Source organism: Silurus aristotelis (genome assembly GCF_946808225.1).
Source record: "Silurus aristotelis genome assembly, chromosome: 3".
Lineage (NCBI taxonomy): Eukaryota > Metazoa > Chordata > Actinopteri > Siluriformes > Siluridae > Silurus > Silurus aristotelis.
The window spans coordinates 37,938,668-37,953,667 of record NC_139576.1 but is presented as its reverse complement, the minus strand read 5'-3'; the positions used below and the strand labels follow the sequence as shown (position 1 = coordinate 37,953,667).

Sequence of the window (15,000 nt, the reverse complement as noted above, 5' to 3'; positions counted from 1 at the left end):
GTGTGACGTGAGACTCACGTGACTCTGCGCTCATCTGCAGCAGGATCTCCAGCGCTGGAGCGAGCAGTCCTGGACTTCCTGTCCTCAAAACGGCTAAAATGGTGGTCAGGGCCTTGTACTTCAGGAATAGGCCACGCCCCTCATCCTCTCCCACAATGCCGTGCAAAACATTGAGGGCCTGCGCCAAAACGTCCGCTGGTCAGAACACGGGGAGAACATGGTGTAACTGATCACCATCTGAATAACAGCAGACACACACACACACACCTCTCCCTCACACTGCACTACCTTTTAATCTTAAGCTCATCTTATAAACATCCTGAACCTTCTCCTTCATCCAGGTGTGATCATGGAGAAGGATGGCTAGAGAGAGAGAAGGCTGGAGAGAGCAGACATCTTCTCCTTAGATGTTCTGAACCATCTCCCTCATCTGCTTCAGATAAACTCTTGTGAGGTGGCGAGTTTCAGCGCTCAGGACCAACATTTCCTCTCTGCTGAATATCTGCTCTTCTCTACGTAAACACCACCAGGCTGATACATGTTCTTCACTTCTTATGGAGAGAAAGCAGAGAGATGATTACTCCCAGATGGAGTCGAACCATCCTGCAGGTTCTCCTCTGTACCCAAATGAGAACATCACAATGCTGTCTGTGGACACAGACCCTGAACTGTAGAGATTTGAATCCATCTGGAGCTCCACAGAAGATCTGAGCATGCTGGAGAGCGGTCGTATTAAAGGATTGAGATGAAGGAGAAACGGATTAAAGAGAGTGATGGTGTTAAATATCACTCTCAGGGACGAGATGAAGAAACACATGACTACGATCACAGTTAAACACTGAAGGCCTTGGGGGCAGAACGCTCCAAACCCTTCTCCAAACATCTCAACATCGCCATCTGCTGTGAGTCCCACACACACACACACCCACGAGGAGAGAGAGAGACAACGAAAGAGGACAGACAGGAGGAAGAGAAGATGGATGGAGACATGTTAGATGACAGCGTACCCTGGCTGAGAGTTTTGAGGATGATGATGGAGGACAGAAAGCGAGTGTGAGGGCACGAGTTCCTGAAGAGTGGAGGAGATTTTCGGTTCACTTCCTCTCCTAATCTCCTCAACGTTGAGGTCAAAAGGAGATGCTGGGAAAATCACACACACACACACACACACACACACACAGTGTTTCCACATAAGGATTTAATGGAACCATGTGATGGAAGTGCAACTACAATCTGGAGGAACCTGAGTCTCAGATGAAGAGCGCATGATATTTTTCTACTCATCATGAAGATATGAAGTACCTGTGAGCTGTTCTCCAGCTGTGTGAGGGAGCAGTAGATGAAGCGCAGGAGCGGTAAATGAAGAAACCTCTCGGCCTGCTGGAACTGCTCCAGCACAACAGGAAGAACCTAAAAAAAATTTAAAACTAATTGAATATGGAGTGTGTGTGTTAGAAAGCCTCAGGAGGTTCAGGAGCAGGTCTGAGGTGTGGGAGTTATGGGTGGATATGAAGTGATATGTGTGTGTGTGTGTGTGTGTGTGTGTGTGTGTGGCGTGGGGGAGGGGGGATAACATTGTTTTGGGGGGGAAAAAAGGAACAAAAGGCTTCTTTCATGGAGGGCTTGCTTAAACCTGAGTATGTGAGTGTATGTGAGTGTGCATGCATGAGTGTGTGTATGTGAGTGTGTGTGCGTGCACCTTGGCACAGCGTTCCTGCAGGGAAGGAGGTGGAACCCCATACGATTCAACTTCGCTCTGTGTTTTCAGGTCTTGTGAGGGAAAATACGGCCCGTCCACCATCCACTCCATCACACAGTGCAGGAGTTTCAGCGCTGAGGAACTGGAGGAGCTCTTACACACACACACACACACACACACACACACACACACACACACACACACAATTTACTCCAAGCCAGAATTCTAAATGTTTCAGTGACACTGATGCCTCTACAGTGTGGTGTCTGAACACTGGGCTGATGCTGCCCCTAGTGTCTGCACCCTAATATTACACCCCACACTGGAACACACACACCTGCACTGTGAACATTTAAACAAACTGATTTAAAATCTGTAACATTTCCACACAGAAATAACAAAATTCACCTTGTTTACAGAAAGAGCTTTATCCTGAGTGGATGGTTTAAGATCCCGTGGCTTTGGCATAATGTTTTCCCGCCCTCTGTGTGAGTGCTCTTGCTTTCTCTATCCACACACACACACACACACACACACACACACACACACACACACACCCCGTTACACCATCAGTGGAACACTTGGTTTGATTTTTATTTACATTAGAGTGATTTCTCACCTGCAGGTTTTCCAGTCGAGCCTGAGTTCTCTGTGACTGGATCTCCAACCGGCCGTTCTGCTCACTCAATTCACTCATCTACACACACACACACACACACACACACACACCATGTAGGAAATAGGACGTAAAAGCTGAGTGGTGTGTTTGGAGATGAGGTTCTCACCTGTTTCTTCAAGCTGATGTTCAGCTCCTTCATGGAATCCAAACTTGACTTCATCCTTTTGTTCTCTTTGTTTTTTTCTCTCAGTGCAGCTCTCAGACTCTCCACCTCCTGCTGGTGTCTCTGTAAAACAGCATTATTTATAGATCATGAAATCCACTACACACACAGGTGTGTGTGTGTGTGTGTGTGTGTGTGTGTGTGTGTGTGTGTGTGTGTGTGTGTGTGTGTGTATAATAACCTGCTGCAGGACATTGATTCGATCCAGGACGTCCTCCTCTACACTCATAAGTCTGGTTATGGTGCTCTGTTGCTTCAGGAGAAGCTTCTCTTTCCACTGGAGCTCATGTTCACGCTCACACAGTGAGGCTGCTCGCACCTGGAAACACACACACACACACACACACACACAATCTCTAATGACTGGTGCATCCTGTAGGTGGATGTTGGTGAGAAGACCGAGCTCAGAGCAGGTGGATCTGTAAGATCAGATCTGTACAGGTGTAGGAGAAGAAGAGCATGGACATGTGTAGGGATGTGTGTAGGTGTAGATCAGAGGTGGTTCCTGCGCTGAGGTCCTGATATCAGCAGCACCGAGAGAGAAGAATGTTTATGAGGGATTCAAAAGGTTCCTCTGATTCTGAGGTTCACTCACCTGCAGTTTTTCATAAATCTGGATCATCTCTTGGTGGACTTGTTCGATGTGGGCCGGACTCCCCGGCCCAGCCCCTCTGATGAACCTCGCTGGCTCCGTCTCAAACGAACTGGAAGGGTAGACTAGATTAGAGGGTAAAGTCATGTCTGAAAATAAACGAAACAAAGGTCAGGAGGATATCTGAGGTCATCATGGTCCAGCTTCATTGTTTAAGTGAATCAGCTTCTGTGGAGTTGAAGCACCAGTCACGCGCCGGCTTCATAAAACAGATCGTTCACGTTTTGTGATGGTGCATGGACCTGAACATTGTGTGTATGAAACCTGACCTGTCGTTGTACACAGGACTTCGGTTCTCTGCAGAGCATCTGTCAGGTCAGTGAGGACGTCTTCACTGCTCACAACACTCTCATCACGGATCAGCCTGGATTCAGGAGATAGAAATGAGACCAATGGAGCAGCAGGAAGTGAATGAACATCAGTGTGTGTGCTTTATATCACACACCGACACCTGCAGAAGCTCCATCCTGCTCCTTTCACTGCTTTAACATCATTAGTGAGATGTTCTCTCACCGTTCAGGTGGATCTGAAACAGCATGGAAAAGCTCCTGGAGTGCTCGGCTGTACTTCTTCATCTCTTGCTGTGATGTTTTCACTTCTTCTCCATCTGACAGCGTCCTGACCACGGCTTGGGCTTTAAACACACACACAAACACTTCAGTGGATCAGTATGTAAGGAGTGATGGAGGGAATGAGTGAAGGAGAGATGGAGAGAAGGTGATCAGCAGTATGGAGATGCACTCACAGATCTCTGCAGACTTCTCCATGTTTCCTCCACAATCTTCACTCACTCGTGCTTCCTCTGGAGCAGAAACCTGACCAACACACACCTGTGTTCAATTTACACGCATCACATCCTCCAGCTTTTGTTGTGATGCTGTGCGCATGCGCGTTAAAACAGAACGTGTACGAATCGAGATGACTCGTTTTTATGAGTCACTTTAAAGACTCGTTCAAAATGAATGAATCGTTCATGAACGACTCTTCACTACCTCACACTGAACCCAGAATCGTTCATCTCACCGACTCTTATAGACTACATGTGAAACAAACAAACAAACAAATAAACAAACAGACTGAGTAAAGGTGGTTGTTTAGGTCAATAATTTCCTCCCAGGGTTAAGGGTTATTTCTCCTTCTGTAATAATAACAATAATAATCATATAAAATAATGATGAAACAGGAAATACCCGCATTCTCCTCTCCAGATACTTCCGCTTCAGCATCTCAGCTTTTCTGTTCAAATCCCTGCTGACTGTCTCTGTGTTCATGTTTAAACTCACACACACACACACTCTCTCTCTCTCTCTCTCTCTCTCTCTCTCTCTCTCTCTCACACACACACACACACACACACACACACGCTTAAAGGCGAAAGTTCCCGGAATGCGGGTGTGAAAATGAATAATCGTCTGTTTAACGGTTGTACCGGAAGTGTCCGCCATGTTACAGTTTCACAATAAAACCTCCAAAAAATAGCTTTTAAAATAATAATTTTTTTATAGAGTTGAAAATGTTTAACTCTAAAGGCCTTAAACATATTATTATTATTATTATTATTATTATTATTATTATTATTATTACAATAAAATAAGAAAATAGAAATAAATAAATATAAAGATAATTAAAAAATAAAGCAGCAAAGAAAAAACAGAAGGCAATAATAGCTATAGAAGTTAATGCACATGTCTAACACGCTACAATCCGTCACGCTCCCTGAGATCTCAAAACTCTGTACTTCTGGTAGTAGAATAGCAAAGTCCACTAAAGGTGGTAGAACATTCTCACATTTAGCTCCTAAACTCTGGAATAGTCTTCCTGACAGTGTTCGGGGTTCAGATACACTCTCCCAGTTTAAGTGCAGATTAAAGACGTATGTTTTTAGCAAAGCCTACACATAACACACATCACACACATCACATCACAACCTTGTGCTCCAGAACATCTGATCACATCACATTATCAACTTGTGCTGTTAATATCATGAACAGCAGCTACGCTAATTCCTCTCCACTGCTTCTCTTTCTCTCTCCATCCCGAGGCATCCTGAGGTTCCTCCAGCTCCAGTCACCTCCCACCTCATGAAGATTGTGGACCTTTAAAGAAGTAGATGCCTGCAAACATCCAGAATCATCTAGAGACGTACCAGTGCCAGCTGGATCCCACTTTATGTGGAGTTTGGACACTGGACCTCCTAAAGTGTTTAAAGGCTCTGGCATGGAGAAGCTGGTGTTGGATCTGTGATGATCTCAGATGTTGAGCTATTTTATGAGTTGTTCAGTAGCTCCTGGTTCCACAACATCAACTGACTGTAAAAGACTGTAGAAAGATCATCAGTCATAATCACACACTCCAGTGCTCATGTTAGTTCTCACTCTCCAGTGTTCTGTAGTGTTTAAAGACTATAATCACACTCTTGATGTCACCCACATGAGGATGAGGTTCTGCTTTTGAGTCTGGTTCCTCTCAAGGTTTCTTCCAAAGAACATCTAAAGGAGTTTTTTCCTTCACCACAGTCATCCTGGTCTTCATCATCAGGGATAAACACATCATTCACCTTCACTGTTACATTCTGCAAAGCTGCTTTGAGACAATACCAGTTGTGAAAAGTGCAGTAGAAATAAACTTAAACTTTATACATGTAACTAATATTTTATTAACATAACTAAAGTTTTACAGTGGAATGATAATCATGCCTGTTTGTTATTTAAAGGTTTCATAAATAAATAAATAAATAAACGTGTGTTATTTTTGTGTTGTTGTTTTGTTTTTACGACTCCGTGATTTAAAAATGGCGCATTCGGCTATGGTTTAGTGACAGACATGCGCAGTAGCATCACAACGCGTTTATTGTTGCTGTTGTAACTCATTTAATAGGTTACAGGGCGGTACTTCCTGTGGACTACTTCCGGTTTACTGTGCCGTACCCGGAAGTGAGCAGCTGTGTGCAGGTTGTGTGTGCGCGTGCGCTGCTGCAGGGGAATTTGCGATGTAAACAGAAGTCCATCAAACTCGATATTTCTGCGGTTTATCCGGAAGGTTGGTGTAAATGTACGAGTTTAAAATCCAGCGTTGATTTTTCAGGGCCGCAGTAAATCTCAGTGCCGGCTAGCGGAGCTAAAGGCTAACGAACCTAGCAGTGTCCCTCTAATAATAATGAAAAGCATCACTGTTCTAATCTTACACGCTTATGATTATTGATTATATTTATTATGAAATATATTATTAGTGTGTGTGATATGTATAAGATTAGTTTGATATAAAGTGATTCTACTGCACTACTGGAACATTCCATGGGATTCTTTTCCGTCTGCTCTGAGTGTGTGTCGGTATTAACCGTGTGCACGGTATCGCAATACTCAGCACGATATTTCGATTCATATCAGCAGCAGTTTTTGCACAGATGTTTTTCTGTTACAGCACAATTTAAAAAGTAGACTAAAATTAGATTTGGTGTTTCAGAGCTTTGTTCAGAAGCATCGCTATCGTTCCGGTGACACGGAAGAACAGGCTACGCCCACATGTGTTCACACAGGGTTCCTTTGAGAACCTGATCATCTTGCTCTCTCTCTCTCTCTCCTCAGTGTGGAAGATGACGACGATCGTCCACGATGCCTCGGAATGCGTGCTCCTGTGTCGGGAATGCAACCTGTACCTGAAACCTATCGCCAAGATGAGCATCAGTGTGTCGCTTCCACAGCTCAAGATGCCCGGGAAGTCCATCTCCAACTGGGAGGTGATGGAGCGCCTGAAGAGCATGGTTCACCCGGAGCAGTTCGCCTCGCTCCGGATCTCCAAAAGCACCATGGATTACATCCGCTTCGAGGGAGAGGCGGAGAACAAGAGCGCCGTCAAGCGCTTTCTGTCCAACCTGGATGGGAAGACCATCAAACTCAGCGGCTTCACCGACGTCCTGAAGGTGCGCGCTGCCGCAACCAAGATGGAATTCCCGACCCGGCACGACTGGGACTCGTTTTTCCGGGACGCTAAGGACATGAATGAGACGGTTCCAGGAGAGAGACCAGACACCATCCATCTCGAAGGACTTCCCTGCAAATGGTTCGCCCAGAAGGACACGTCATCAGACAAACCTTCAGAAGAAGCCCTGAAGTGCGTGTTCGAAAAATTCGGGAAGATCCGTAACGTCGATATTCCCATGCTCGATCCGTACAGGGAGGAAATGACGGGAAAGAATTTCAACACCTTCTCATTCGGCGGCCATTTAAACTTCGAAGGTTACGTGCAGTACGATGATCACACAGGGTTTGTGAAGGCCATGAGCTCGCTGAGGGGGATGAAGCTCCTGTACAAGGGCGAGGACGGGAAAGCCATGGCCTGCCCCATTAAGGTACGTCTTCACAATAACCTTCATCAGAAGAGTTTACCACTTTACACTCATTATTACCTTCACACTGAATTCTCTGCAGGTGAGCTTTGACACCACCAAACACCTGAGCGACTTGTCTCTGAAAAAGAGACACCAGGAGCGCATGAAGCTTCAGGAGCTGGAGAAGCAGAGGGAGGAGCAGAAACGACGTGAGAAGGAGGAGGAGGAGAGACGCAAGGAGGAAGAACGGTAATGTTTGAACTTATTCATTTAGTTTAAATGAGAGGATCCTGAGGAACTCCAGATGTCGTGATGTTCTGCACTTCTTTACTGAATTATACACATTTTCACCATCCAGCTTTAAAGGCTGGAGATAAAACATCTGGGATCAAACCTGAGCAGAACCTCAGATCTTTACCTCATAGCTCTGAACTGTGTGTGTGTGTGTGTGTGTGTGTGTGTGTGTGTGTGTGTGTGTGTGTGTGTGTGTAGAAAGCAGCGTGAGCTGGAGGAGGAAGAGAAGGAAAAGAGGCGAGAGGAGAAGCTGCGTAAACGAGAGCAGAAGCTAAAGGAGCGAGAGGAGAAGAAGAACCAGAAGAAAGTGAAGAAGCAGCAGGAGGAGGAACAAAAGAAACTCCACCAGAAGATCGCCATGGAGGAGAGGAAGCTGCTTCTGGCACAGAGGAACCTTCAGTCCATCCGGCTCATCGCCGAGCTGCTGAGCAGGGCCAAGGTCAGACTTGTGCTTTTTATCAGTTTACAGTTACATCCAGCTTTACGTCGGGATTCTGTAGATGATCTGCAGGTTCTGCTTGGTCCTCAGGCCCTGAAGCAGGAGCAGCTGGAGCGAGAGAAGGCCGAACTCACGCGGCTAGAGGAAGAGGCAGAGGTTCGGCGCCTGCAGGAGGCGGAGCTTCGGTGTAAACAGGAGGAGGAGCTGCGGAGGGTGGAGGGTGAGAAGGCTCGAGCTCTGGAGCTCCAGAAGAAAGAACGTGAGCTGAGAGACAGATTGCTGGGGAACCTTCTGAAAAAAAGCACAAACCAGGGGGTGGAGTCTAATGGTGAGATCAAGAAGTGGGAGGGGCCTAGTGTTGAGCCTACCAAGGTGGAGGGGCGCAATGAAATTACCCCCGCTGCCACTGGGGGTCACCATGAGGGCAAATCAGGAAAAGAGGAGGAGCGAAAAACCCAGAGAGAACGGAATCGCAGCTGTGGGAGGAGTCGGAGCCAGAGTAGGAGTGGCCAGGGGCGGAGCAGTAACCAACGTCACCCATACGGACACAGACGAAGTCCGAGCAGGAGGGCGCTTCAGGGGCGGAGTTTGAGCAGGAGTCAGAGGCGACGTAGCCAGGGTATTCTGGGCAATGGGAAAAGTGGGAGGAGCCATCGGTACAGCCATGGGCGGAGCAGCAGCAGCAGCAGTGGGCGGAGCGCGAGTCGCTCTTCCAGCCGAGGGCGGAGTCGGCGATCCAAACGTCACTGAAAACATCTGGATGTGTGGATATGTAAGAAACATGCTAATTAGCGATTTATTAAGACGGTGAAGATTACCCAGGAGTCACGTGACACGGGAACGACTTTACAGTCGATGCTTTTTCTGTTGTTGTTTTCATTTGAGTTAGCATGAATGTGCTATAGTGTTACTAGCGTGTCTAACAATTTTCATACCTTCAAAGATGAATGCTAAACGTCTGATTAGCATTAGCGTATTCCTCCTGACTGATTAGCGCAATCCGGTCATTACAGTGTGTTTATAACTGCCATGTTTTACTGCAATCACACGGGATTTATTTCCACCAGGTTTCATGTTTATCTAAGGAGTCACACGTCACACTACACGTGATCATCACACCAATCCCTTTCATAGCGGGGAGTGTTTCAGCTGTTCTTCAGGGCCAGTTTTATTTACAGAACATCAGCACTGATTGAAATCTTCACACACACGTTCTTCCTCCTACTGGAGTGTCTAATTTCTCACACCACAAAACCAAAGCTGTGTTCTGTATTTGTCTTCTTCTGTAAATAAACATCTGTAGTGCTGCGTGAGCGTCAGAGATCTCACGTGCTCCAAACTCATAAAAACCTCTACGTTTCGCCCGCGCGAGTGTGTGTGTGTGTGTGTGTGTGTGTGTGTGTGTGTGTGTGTGTGTGTGTGTGTGTGTGTGTGTGCACGTGTGCGCGTGTGCGCGTGCGTGCGTGAGAGACTCCTTCCTAAACATGTAGATAATAAACATCTTCCTGAATCCACTTTCATTCGGTTTTGATTCATTCATTAGATTTTAAACAACAATTGAATAATCAGGTCGTTTATTAATTCATTAAAACAATAAAGTGATTAATGAAGTCTGTTCATTGGAGCATTTTTAAAGGAATTTGGACAAATTATTAAATAAAAAAAATCATTTTTTACTGTTTAAAGGCTCGTTTCAGTAACAGATCCAATCATTTCTCAAAAAAAAAAAAAAAAACTTCTCTGACCCACACGTGATGTTAATTACACTAACAACTGCTCCAGCACAACTGTTCACACACACACACACACAAACACACACACACACACACACACATCAGTGTCAGGTTGTTTTTTGGGTCTGTTATTTAAAGCCCACATGACCCCTGAGCTACACTTCACTGTTTCTTACTCTGAATCTAATCACTACTGCCATAATCCTGTTCCTCCAGCCTGGGGATTGGGACGTGGCCCAGTTTAGTGCGCACTTCACATGATTACAATCAGATGTTTTTCCACCAGCAGCTCACTGAAGACCCAGAAGCCACAGTGAGAGATGATAGCAGCTGTTCACACCACTGCTCAGGACTCAGGTTCTCTGAAGAGGTTTTCATGCATTGATTTGTGTGATAAACATCTAACGAGCTGAAAGACTTTGTGGTGTTGGTGGAGTTTGTGTTTAATTTGTCAGCAGCACATGAGAGAATCATTACCGTCCACCAGCCCTGATTTTACTTCTTCATACACATTCACAACACCAGAACCGAACAAATCTGTGGGTCCATCCTGGATATAATCACTAATATCATTATTACCCTCAATCTGACCCAGTCTGATCTAGTGTAACCCAATCTGACTCAATCTGACCCAGTCTGTCTCAATCTGATCTAGTGTAACCCAATTTGACCCAGTCTGATTTAGTGTAACCCAATCTGACCCAGTCTGATCCAGTGTAACCCAATCTGACTCAGTCTGATCCAGTCTGATCTAGTGTAACCCAATCTGACTCAGTCTGATCTAGTGTAAACCAATCTGACCCAGTCTGACTCAATCTGACCCAGTCTGATCTAGTGTAACCCAATCTGACTCAATCTGATCCAGTCTGATCTTGTGTAACCCAGTCTGACTCAATCTGACCCAGTCTGATCTAGTGTAGCCCAATCTGATCCAGTCTGATCTAGTTTAACCCAATCTGACTCAATCAGACCCAGTCTGACTCAATCTGACCCAGTCTGATCTAGTGTAAGCCAATCTGACTCAATCCAATCCTGCATGTCCTGATCTGAGGTTTTCTCAGACACGTGAGCGCTGCAGATGATCGTGTGTTTAATGTGAAGTAGCTTCGCTTGTTCAGCAGGTCAGAAGGTCCAGTAAGCTGCAGTAATCCGATTATTCCCACTGTGCATCTGTCTCTTCAAAACACACACACACACACACACACACACACACACACACACATGCGCGTGTAGAGCGTGAGTGGACCAGGAGTATGGCTGTAGCTAAAGAAGACATTTATCCTAAAAAGCTTCTGGAGTACATGGAGGGCTTCATGGTGTCGAAGGTAAAATACGTTTGTCTTCTCAGATGTTCTGTAAGACACGTTCCTCCACATGATGTGTCTGATGGTTGCAGACGTGTGGATGTGTGGTGGACCTGCGCTGATGGACGCAGGATCAGTGTGATATGGACCTGCACTGTGTTCCTCATGTCTTTATTGGTGGTGTGAGCATCAGGACGTGTTTCTGTTGTTTTGGGTAGACTCTGTTCGTGGCGTGTGAGTTGGGGCTGTTCGATCACCTGCACGCTTCACAGCGCCCCCTAACTGCACAGGAAGTAGCGCAGGAGCTGGGAATGAGTACAGATGGAACAGAGAGACTTCTATCAGCTTGTGCTGGACTTCAGCTTCTCATCACACATTCTGATGAGAAAGGACAAGGTAGGATCATCTCATGAAGAAAACTCACTTTTATCCTGAAATGCTGTGAGAAACAATAAAACACATTCGTTTAGATTCAGTGTAAAGTGTAGAGAGCGAGAAACAGCACCGCTGTGGCTGGAGAACTTTACACATGTGAGCCTCTGCACCACAGGCTTTTCCATCTGACCTTCTCAGAAGGTTTGGTGTCTCAGTCTCCTTTGTTATATCTTAGAGGATGGAGTAAGGAAGCAGGTGAGTGGGAGAGACTCAGGACCAGCAACTTCCTCTTCACTGAGGTAATCATCTGCAGCTGGAATCCTTCATGAAGCACCTATGGCAACATTGTTGGAGCTCCAGATATATCAGTGATAGAAGGGGTCTGGGGTGTGGTTGCTCCAGCACAGACCCTCAGGGAAGATCTCATAACCGTAACTCACCTCCCATGCCTGGATTGGTGCTCTAGTAGCTTGGTAGAAATGTTCCTCTAGAGTACGGTGGACCAGGGTCTAGATACGACTATGAAGAGTTTCTCAGAAGGTTGTGGTGAAACAGAAGACAGTGAAAGCTCAGAAGTGCATGTCTTTATACAGAAGGTGGATTTCCACACTTTGGCTCTTTTACAGAGGATTTGATGTGTGTGTGTGTGTGTGTGTGTGTGTGTGTGTGTGTGTGTGTGTGTGTGTGTGTGTGTGTCCAAGTTGTCTACAGTAACACAGAAATGTCCACCACGTTTCTGACGAAATCGAGTCCACGGTCTCTTTATCACTCGATTGAGTATAACTCCAACACCATATACCTCTGCTGGTGTTACCTGGCTGATGCAATCAGGTGAGAACTTAATCTTCTCCATGTGCTGGATATAAAGTAGGAGAACATGAGGGACACGAACATGTCCAGAGATACATCATCAGTAATGTTTTTGTCTGTCTTCAGAGAGGGAAGGAATCAGTATGAGAAAGCCTTCGGTATCAGCTCCAAGGACCTGTTCCAAGCTCTTTACAGGTGACTGTGTGTGTGTGTGTGTGTGTGTGTGTGTGTGTGTGTGTGTGTGTGTGTGTGTGTGTGTGTGTGTTTTTTACCATTCTGTTCCATGGATTCCAAGGCTCATAAGAATGGACAACAGAGTCTTGGGGTTGTGTTGAGGTTGATGAAAGGTCCAGGAGAACATGAGGACTTTAATGTTGTGGAGCTTCACAGCAGCAGCCACAAGAACAGTTTAGATGTTTTGGCATGTTCTACTCTGAAATCAGACCTTCAGTTTGGATCCTGAAGGTCATTCAAACTTGTTTTTTGGTAGCTGTTTTGTAGTCCACCTTAGAGTTCTTTATTACTGTGTATCTGAACAAGCAGCATGTTTATATTAAAGGTCTGAGGAGGAATTGGTGAAGTTCATGCAGCTGATGAACTCCATCTGGAACGTCTGTGGCCGAGACGTGATCACTGCCTTCAACCTTTCTGAGTTCAGGAGCATCTGCGATCTTGGAGGTAGACCAGGAAGATGTATAAATAATGAATAAATAAATAGATGATGGTGTAGATGATGGTGTAAATGATGGTATGGATGAATGATAATGTAGATGATGGTGTAGATGAATGATGGTGTAGATGATGGTATGGATGAATGATGATGTAGATGATGGTGTAGATGAATGATGGTGTAGATGATGGTGTGGATGAATGATGGTGTAGATGATGGTATGGATGAATGATGATGTAGATGAATGATGGTGTAGATGATGGTGTGGATGAATGATGGTGTAGATGATGGTATGGATGAATGATGATGTAGATGATGGTGTAGATGAATGATGGTGTAGATGATGGTATGGATGAATGATGATGTAGATGATGGTGTAGATGAATGATGGTGTAGATGATGGTGTGGATGAATGATGGTGTAGATGATGGTATGGATGAATGATGATGTAGATGATGGTGTAGATGAATGATGGTGTAGATGATGGTGTGGATGAATGATGGTGTAGATGATGGTATGGATGAATGATGGTGTAGATGATGGTATGGATGAATGATGATGTAGATGATGGTGTAAATGATGGTGTAGAGGATGGTGTGGATGAATGATGGTGTAGATGATGGTATGGATGAATGATGATGTAGATGATGGTATGGATGAATGATGATGTAGCTGATGGTGTAGATGAATGATGGTGTAGATGATGGTGTGGATGAATGATGGTGTAGATGATGGTATGGATGAATGATGATGTAGATGATGGTATAAATTATGGTATGGATGAATGGTGGTGTAGATGATGGTGTAGATGATGGTGTGGATGAATGATGGTGTAGATGATGGTATGGATGAATGATGATGTAGATGATGGTGTAAATGATGGTGTAGAGAATGGTGTGGATGAATGATGGTGTAGCTGATGGTATGGATGAATGATGATGTAGATGATGGTATGGATGAATGATGATGTAGCTGATGGTGTAGATGAATGATGGTGTAGATGATGGTGTGGATGAATGATGGTGTAGATGATGGTATGGATGAATGATGATGTAGATGATGGTATAAATTATGGTATGGATGAATGGTGGTGTAGATGATGGTGTAGATGATGGTGTGGATGAATGATGGTGTAGATGATGGTATGGATGAATGATGATGTAGATGATGGTGTAAATGATGGTGTAGAGAATGGTGTGGATGAATGATGGTGTAGCTGATGGTATGGATGAATGATGGTGTAGATGATGGTGTGAATGATGGTATGGATGATGGTGTGAATAATGGTATGGATGAATGATGGTGTAGATGATGGTGTAGATGATGGTATGGATGAATGATGATGTAGATGATGGTTTGGATGAATTTTAATTCGGTTTGTATTTATTCAGTGAAGTATGAATTTTGGCCACTAGGTGGAGCTACCGGACACACCAGAGTGTTTCCTTGTGTATTGTCTTTTGCTGCACATTGAATGATATTTAATGTTATTTATAATAAAATCTGAATAACTGCAGTAAAAGTGTGTTTGCAGGCTGCAGTGGAGCTCTGGCCCAGCAGTGTGTGTCCATTTACCCCACGTGTAAAGTCACTATCTTTGACCTGCCGAGAGTCGTGAGAGTGTGTCGTGATCACTTCCTGCCCGAGGAGAACCAGAGAATATTATTCCATGAAGGTGGAGGATCATTACATATCCAATCAACTTACTACAGAATTGTTCATCACAGATTCCAGACTTTTCACAGGTGTGTGTGTGTGTGTGTGTGTGTGTGTGTGTGTGTGTGTGTGTGTGTGTGTGTGTGTGTGTGTGTGTGTGTGTGTGTAGGAGACTTTTTTAAAGATGCACTTCCTGAGG

General features: G+C 45.0%; 3 protein-coding genes across 6 annotated transcripts in view; 2 read left to right on the top strand and 1 right to left on the bottom strand.

Moving 5' to 3' along the window:
* Positions 1–4,550, bottom strand: part of ccdc138 (coiled-coil domain containing 138) — a 10,147-nt gene extending 5,597 nt beyond the window's left edge. The window contains exons 1-13 of one of the 2 annotated variants that reach the window (XM_083537347.1): positions 4,384–4,550; positions 3,939–4,023; positions 3,707–3,827; positions 3,463–3,557; positions 3,137–3,282; positions 2,723–2,860; positions 2,485–2,604; positions 2,319–2,396; positions 2,109–2,206; positions 1,700–1,865; positions 1,303–1,410; positions 1,008–1,140; positions 19–195 (exon numbers count right to left, since the gene is read on the bottom strand). In XM_083537347.1, the coding sequence (XP_083393473.1) occupies positions 19–195; positions 1,008–1,140; positions 1,303–1,410; positions 1,700–1,865; positions 2,109–2,206; positions 2,319–2,396; positions 2,485–2,604; positions 2,723–2,860; positions 3,137–3,282; positions 3,463–3,557; positions 3,707–3,827; positions 3,939–4,023; positions 4,384–4,464 (1,546 nt within the window). In that variant the 5' untranslated portion in view covers positions 4,465–4,550. The remainder of the gene's footprint in view (positions 1–18; positions 196–1,007; positions 1,141–1,302; positions 1,411–1,699; positions 1,866–2,108; positions 2,207–2,318; positions 2,397–2,484; positions 2,605–2,722; positions 2,861–3,136; positions 3,283–3,462; positions 3,558–3,706; positions 3,828–3,938; positions 4,024–4,383) is intronic. The other variant, XM_083537348.1, reaches the window with a different exon arrangement.
* A 1,525-nt stretch (positions 4,551–6,075) lies between these two features.
* On the top strand, positions 6,076–9,767 carry akap17a (A kinase (PRKA) anchor protein 17A). Of its 3 annotated transcripts, none has more exons than XR_014532821.1 (6): positions 6,076–6,232; positions 6,778–7,541; positions 7,621–7,769; positions 8,013–8,253; positions 8,344–9,660; positions 9,722–9,767. XR_014532821.1 is itself a non-coding variant. In XM_083537349.1 (5 exons), the coding sequence occupies exons 2-5, from the start codon at positions 6,786–6,788 to the stop codon at positions 9,001–9,003; spliced, it is 1,806 nt and encodes a 601-aa protein (XP_083393475.1). In that variant the 5' UTR covers positions 6,076–6,232; positions 6,778–6,785; the 3' UTR covers positions 9,004–9,767. The 3 variants fall into 3 exon arrangements, 1 of the variants encoding a protein (XP_083393475.1); XR_014532822.1 differs by having other exon boundaries at positions 6,086–6,244; XM_083537349.1 differs by having other exon boundaries at positions 8,344–9,767.
* Positions 9,768–10,917: 1,150 nt separating this feature from the next.
* Positions 10,918–15,000, top strand: part of asmt (acetylserotonin O-methyltransferase) — a 5,025-nt gene continuing 942 nt past the window's right edge. The window contains exons 1-7 of the mRNA XM_083537395.1: positions 10,918–11,311; positions 11,509–11,686; positions 12,367–12,496; positions 12,602–12,670; positions 13,035–13,153; positions 14,680–14,820; positions 14,971–15,000. The exon at positions 14,971–15,000 is cut by the window's right edge and continues 93 nt beyond it. Coding sequence (XP_083393521.1) covers positions 11,240–11,311; positions 11,509–11,686; positions 12,367–12,496; positions 12,602–12,670; positions 13,035–13,153; positions 14,680–14,820; positions 14,971–15,000 — 739 coding nt within the window. The 5' untranslated portion in view covers positions 10,918–11,239. The remainder of the gene's footprint in view (positions 11,312–11,508; positions 11,687–12,366; positions 12,497–12,601; positions 12,671–13,034; positions 13,154–14,679; positions 14,821–14,970) is intronic.

Excerpts from the sequence above, each read along its gene's own strand:
- akap17a (XM_083537349.1), top strand. The coding sequence starts at position 6,786 with ATGACGACGATCGTCCACGATGCCTCGGAATGCGTGCTCCTGTGTCGG. Across the intron at positions 7,770-8,012 it reads AGACGCAAGGAGGAAGAACG|AAAGCAGCGTGAGCTGGAGG; the intron begins GTAATGTTTGAA and ends GTGTGTGTGTAG. Across the intron at positions 8,254-8,343 it reads AGCTGCTGAGCAGGGCCAAG|GCCCTGAAGCAGGAGCAGCT; the intron begins GTCAGACTTGTG and ends CTTGGTCCTCAG.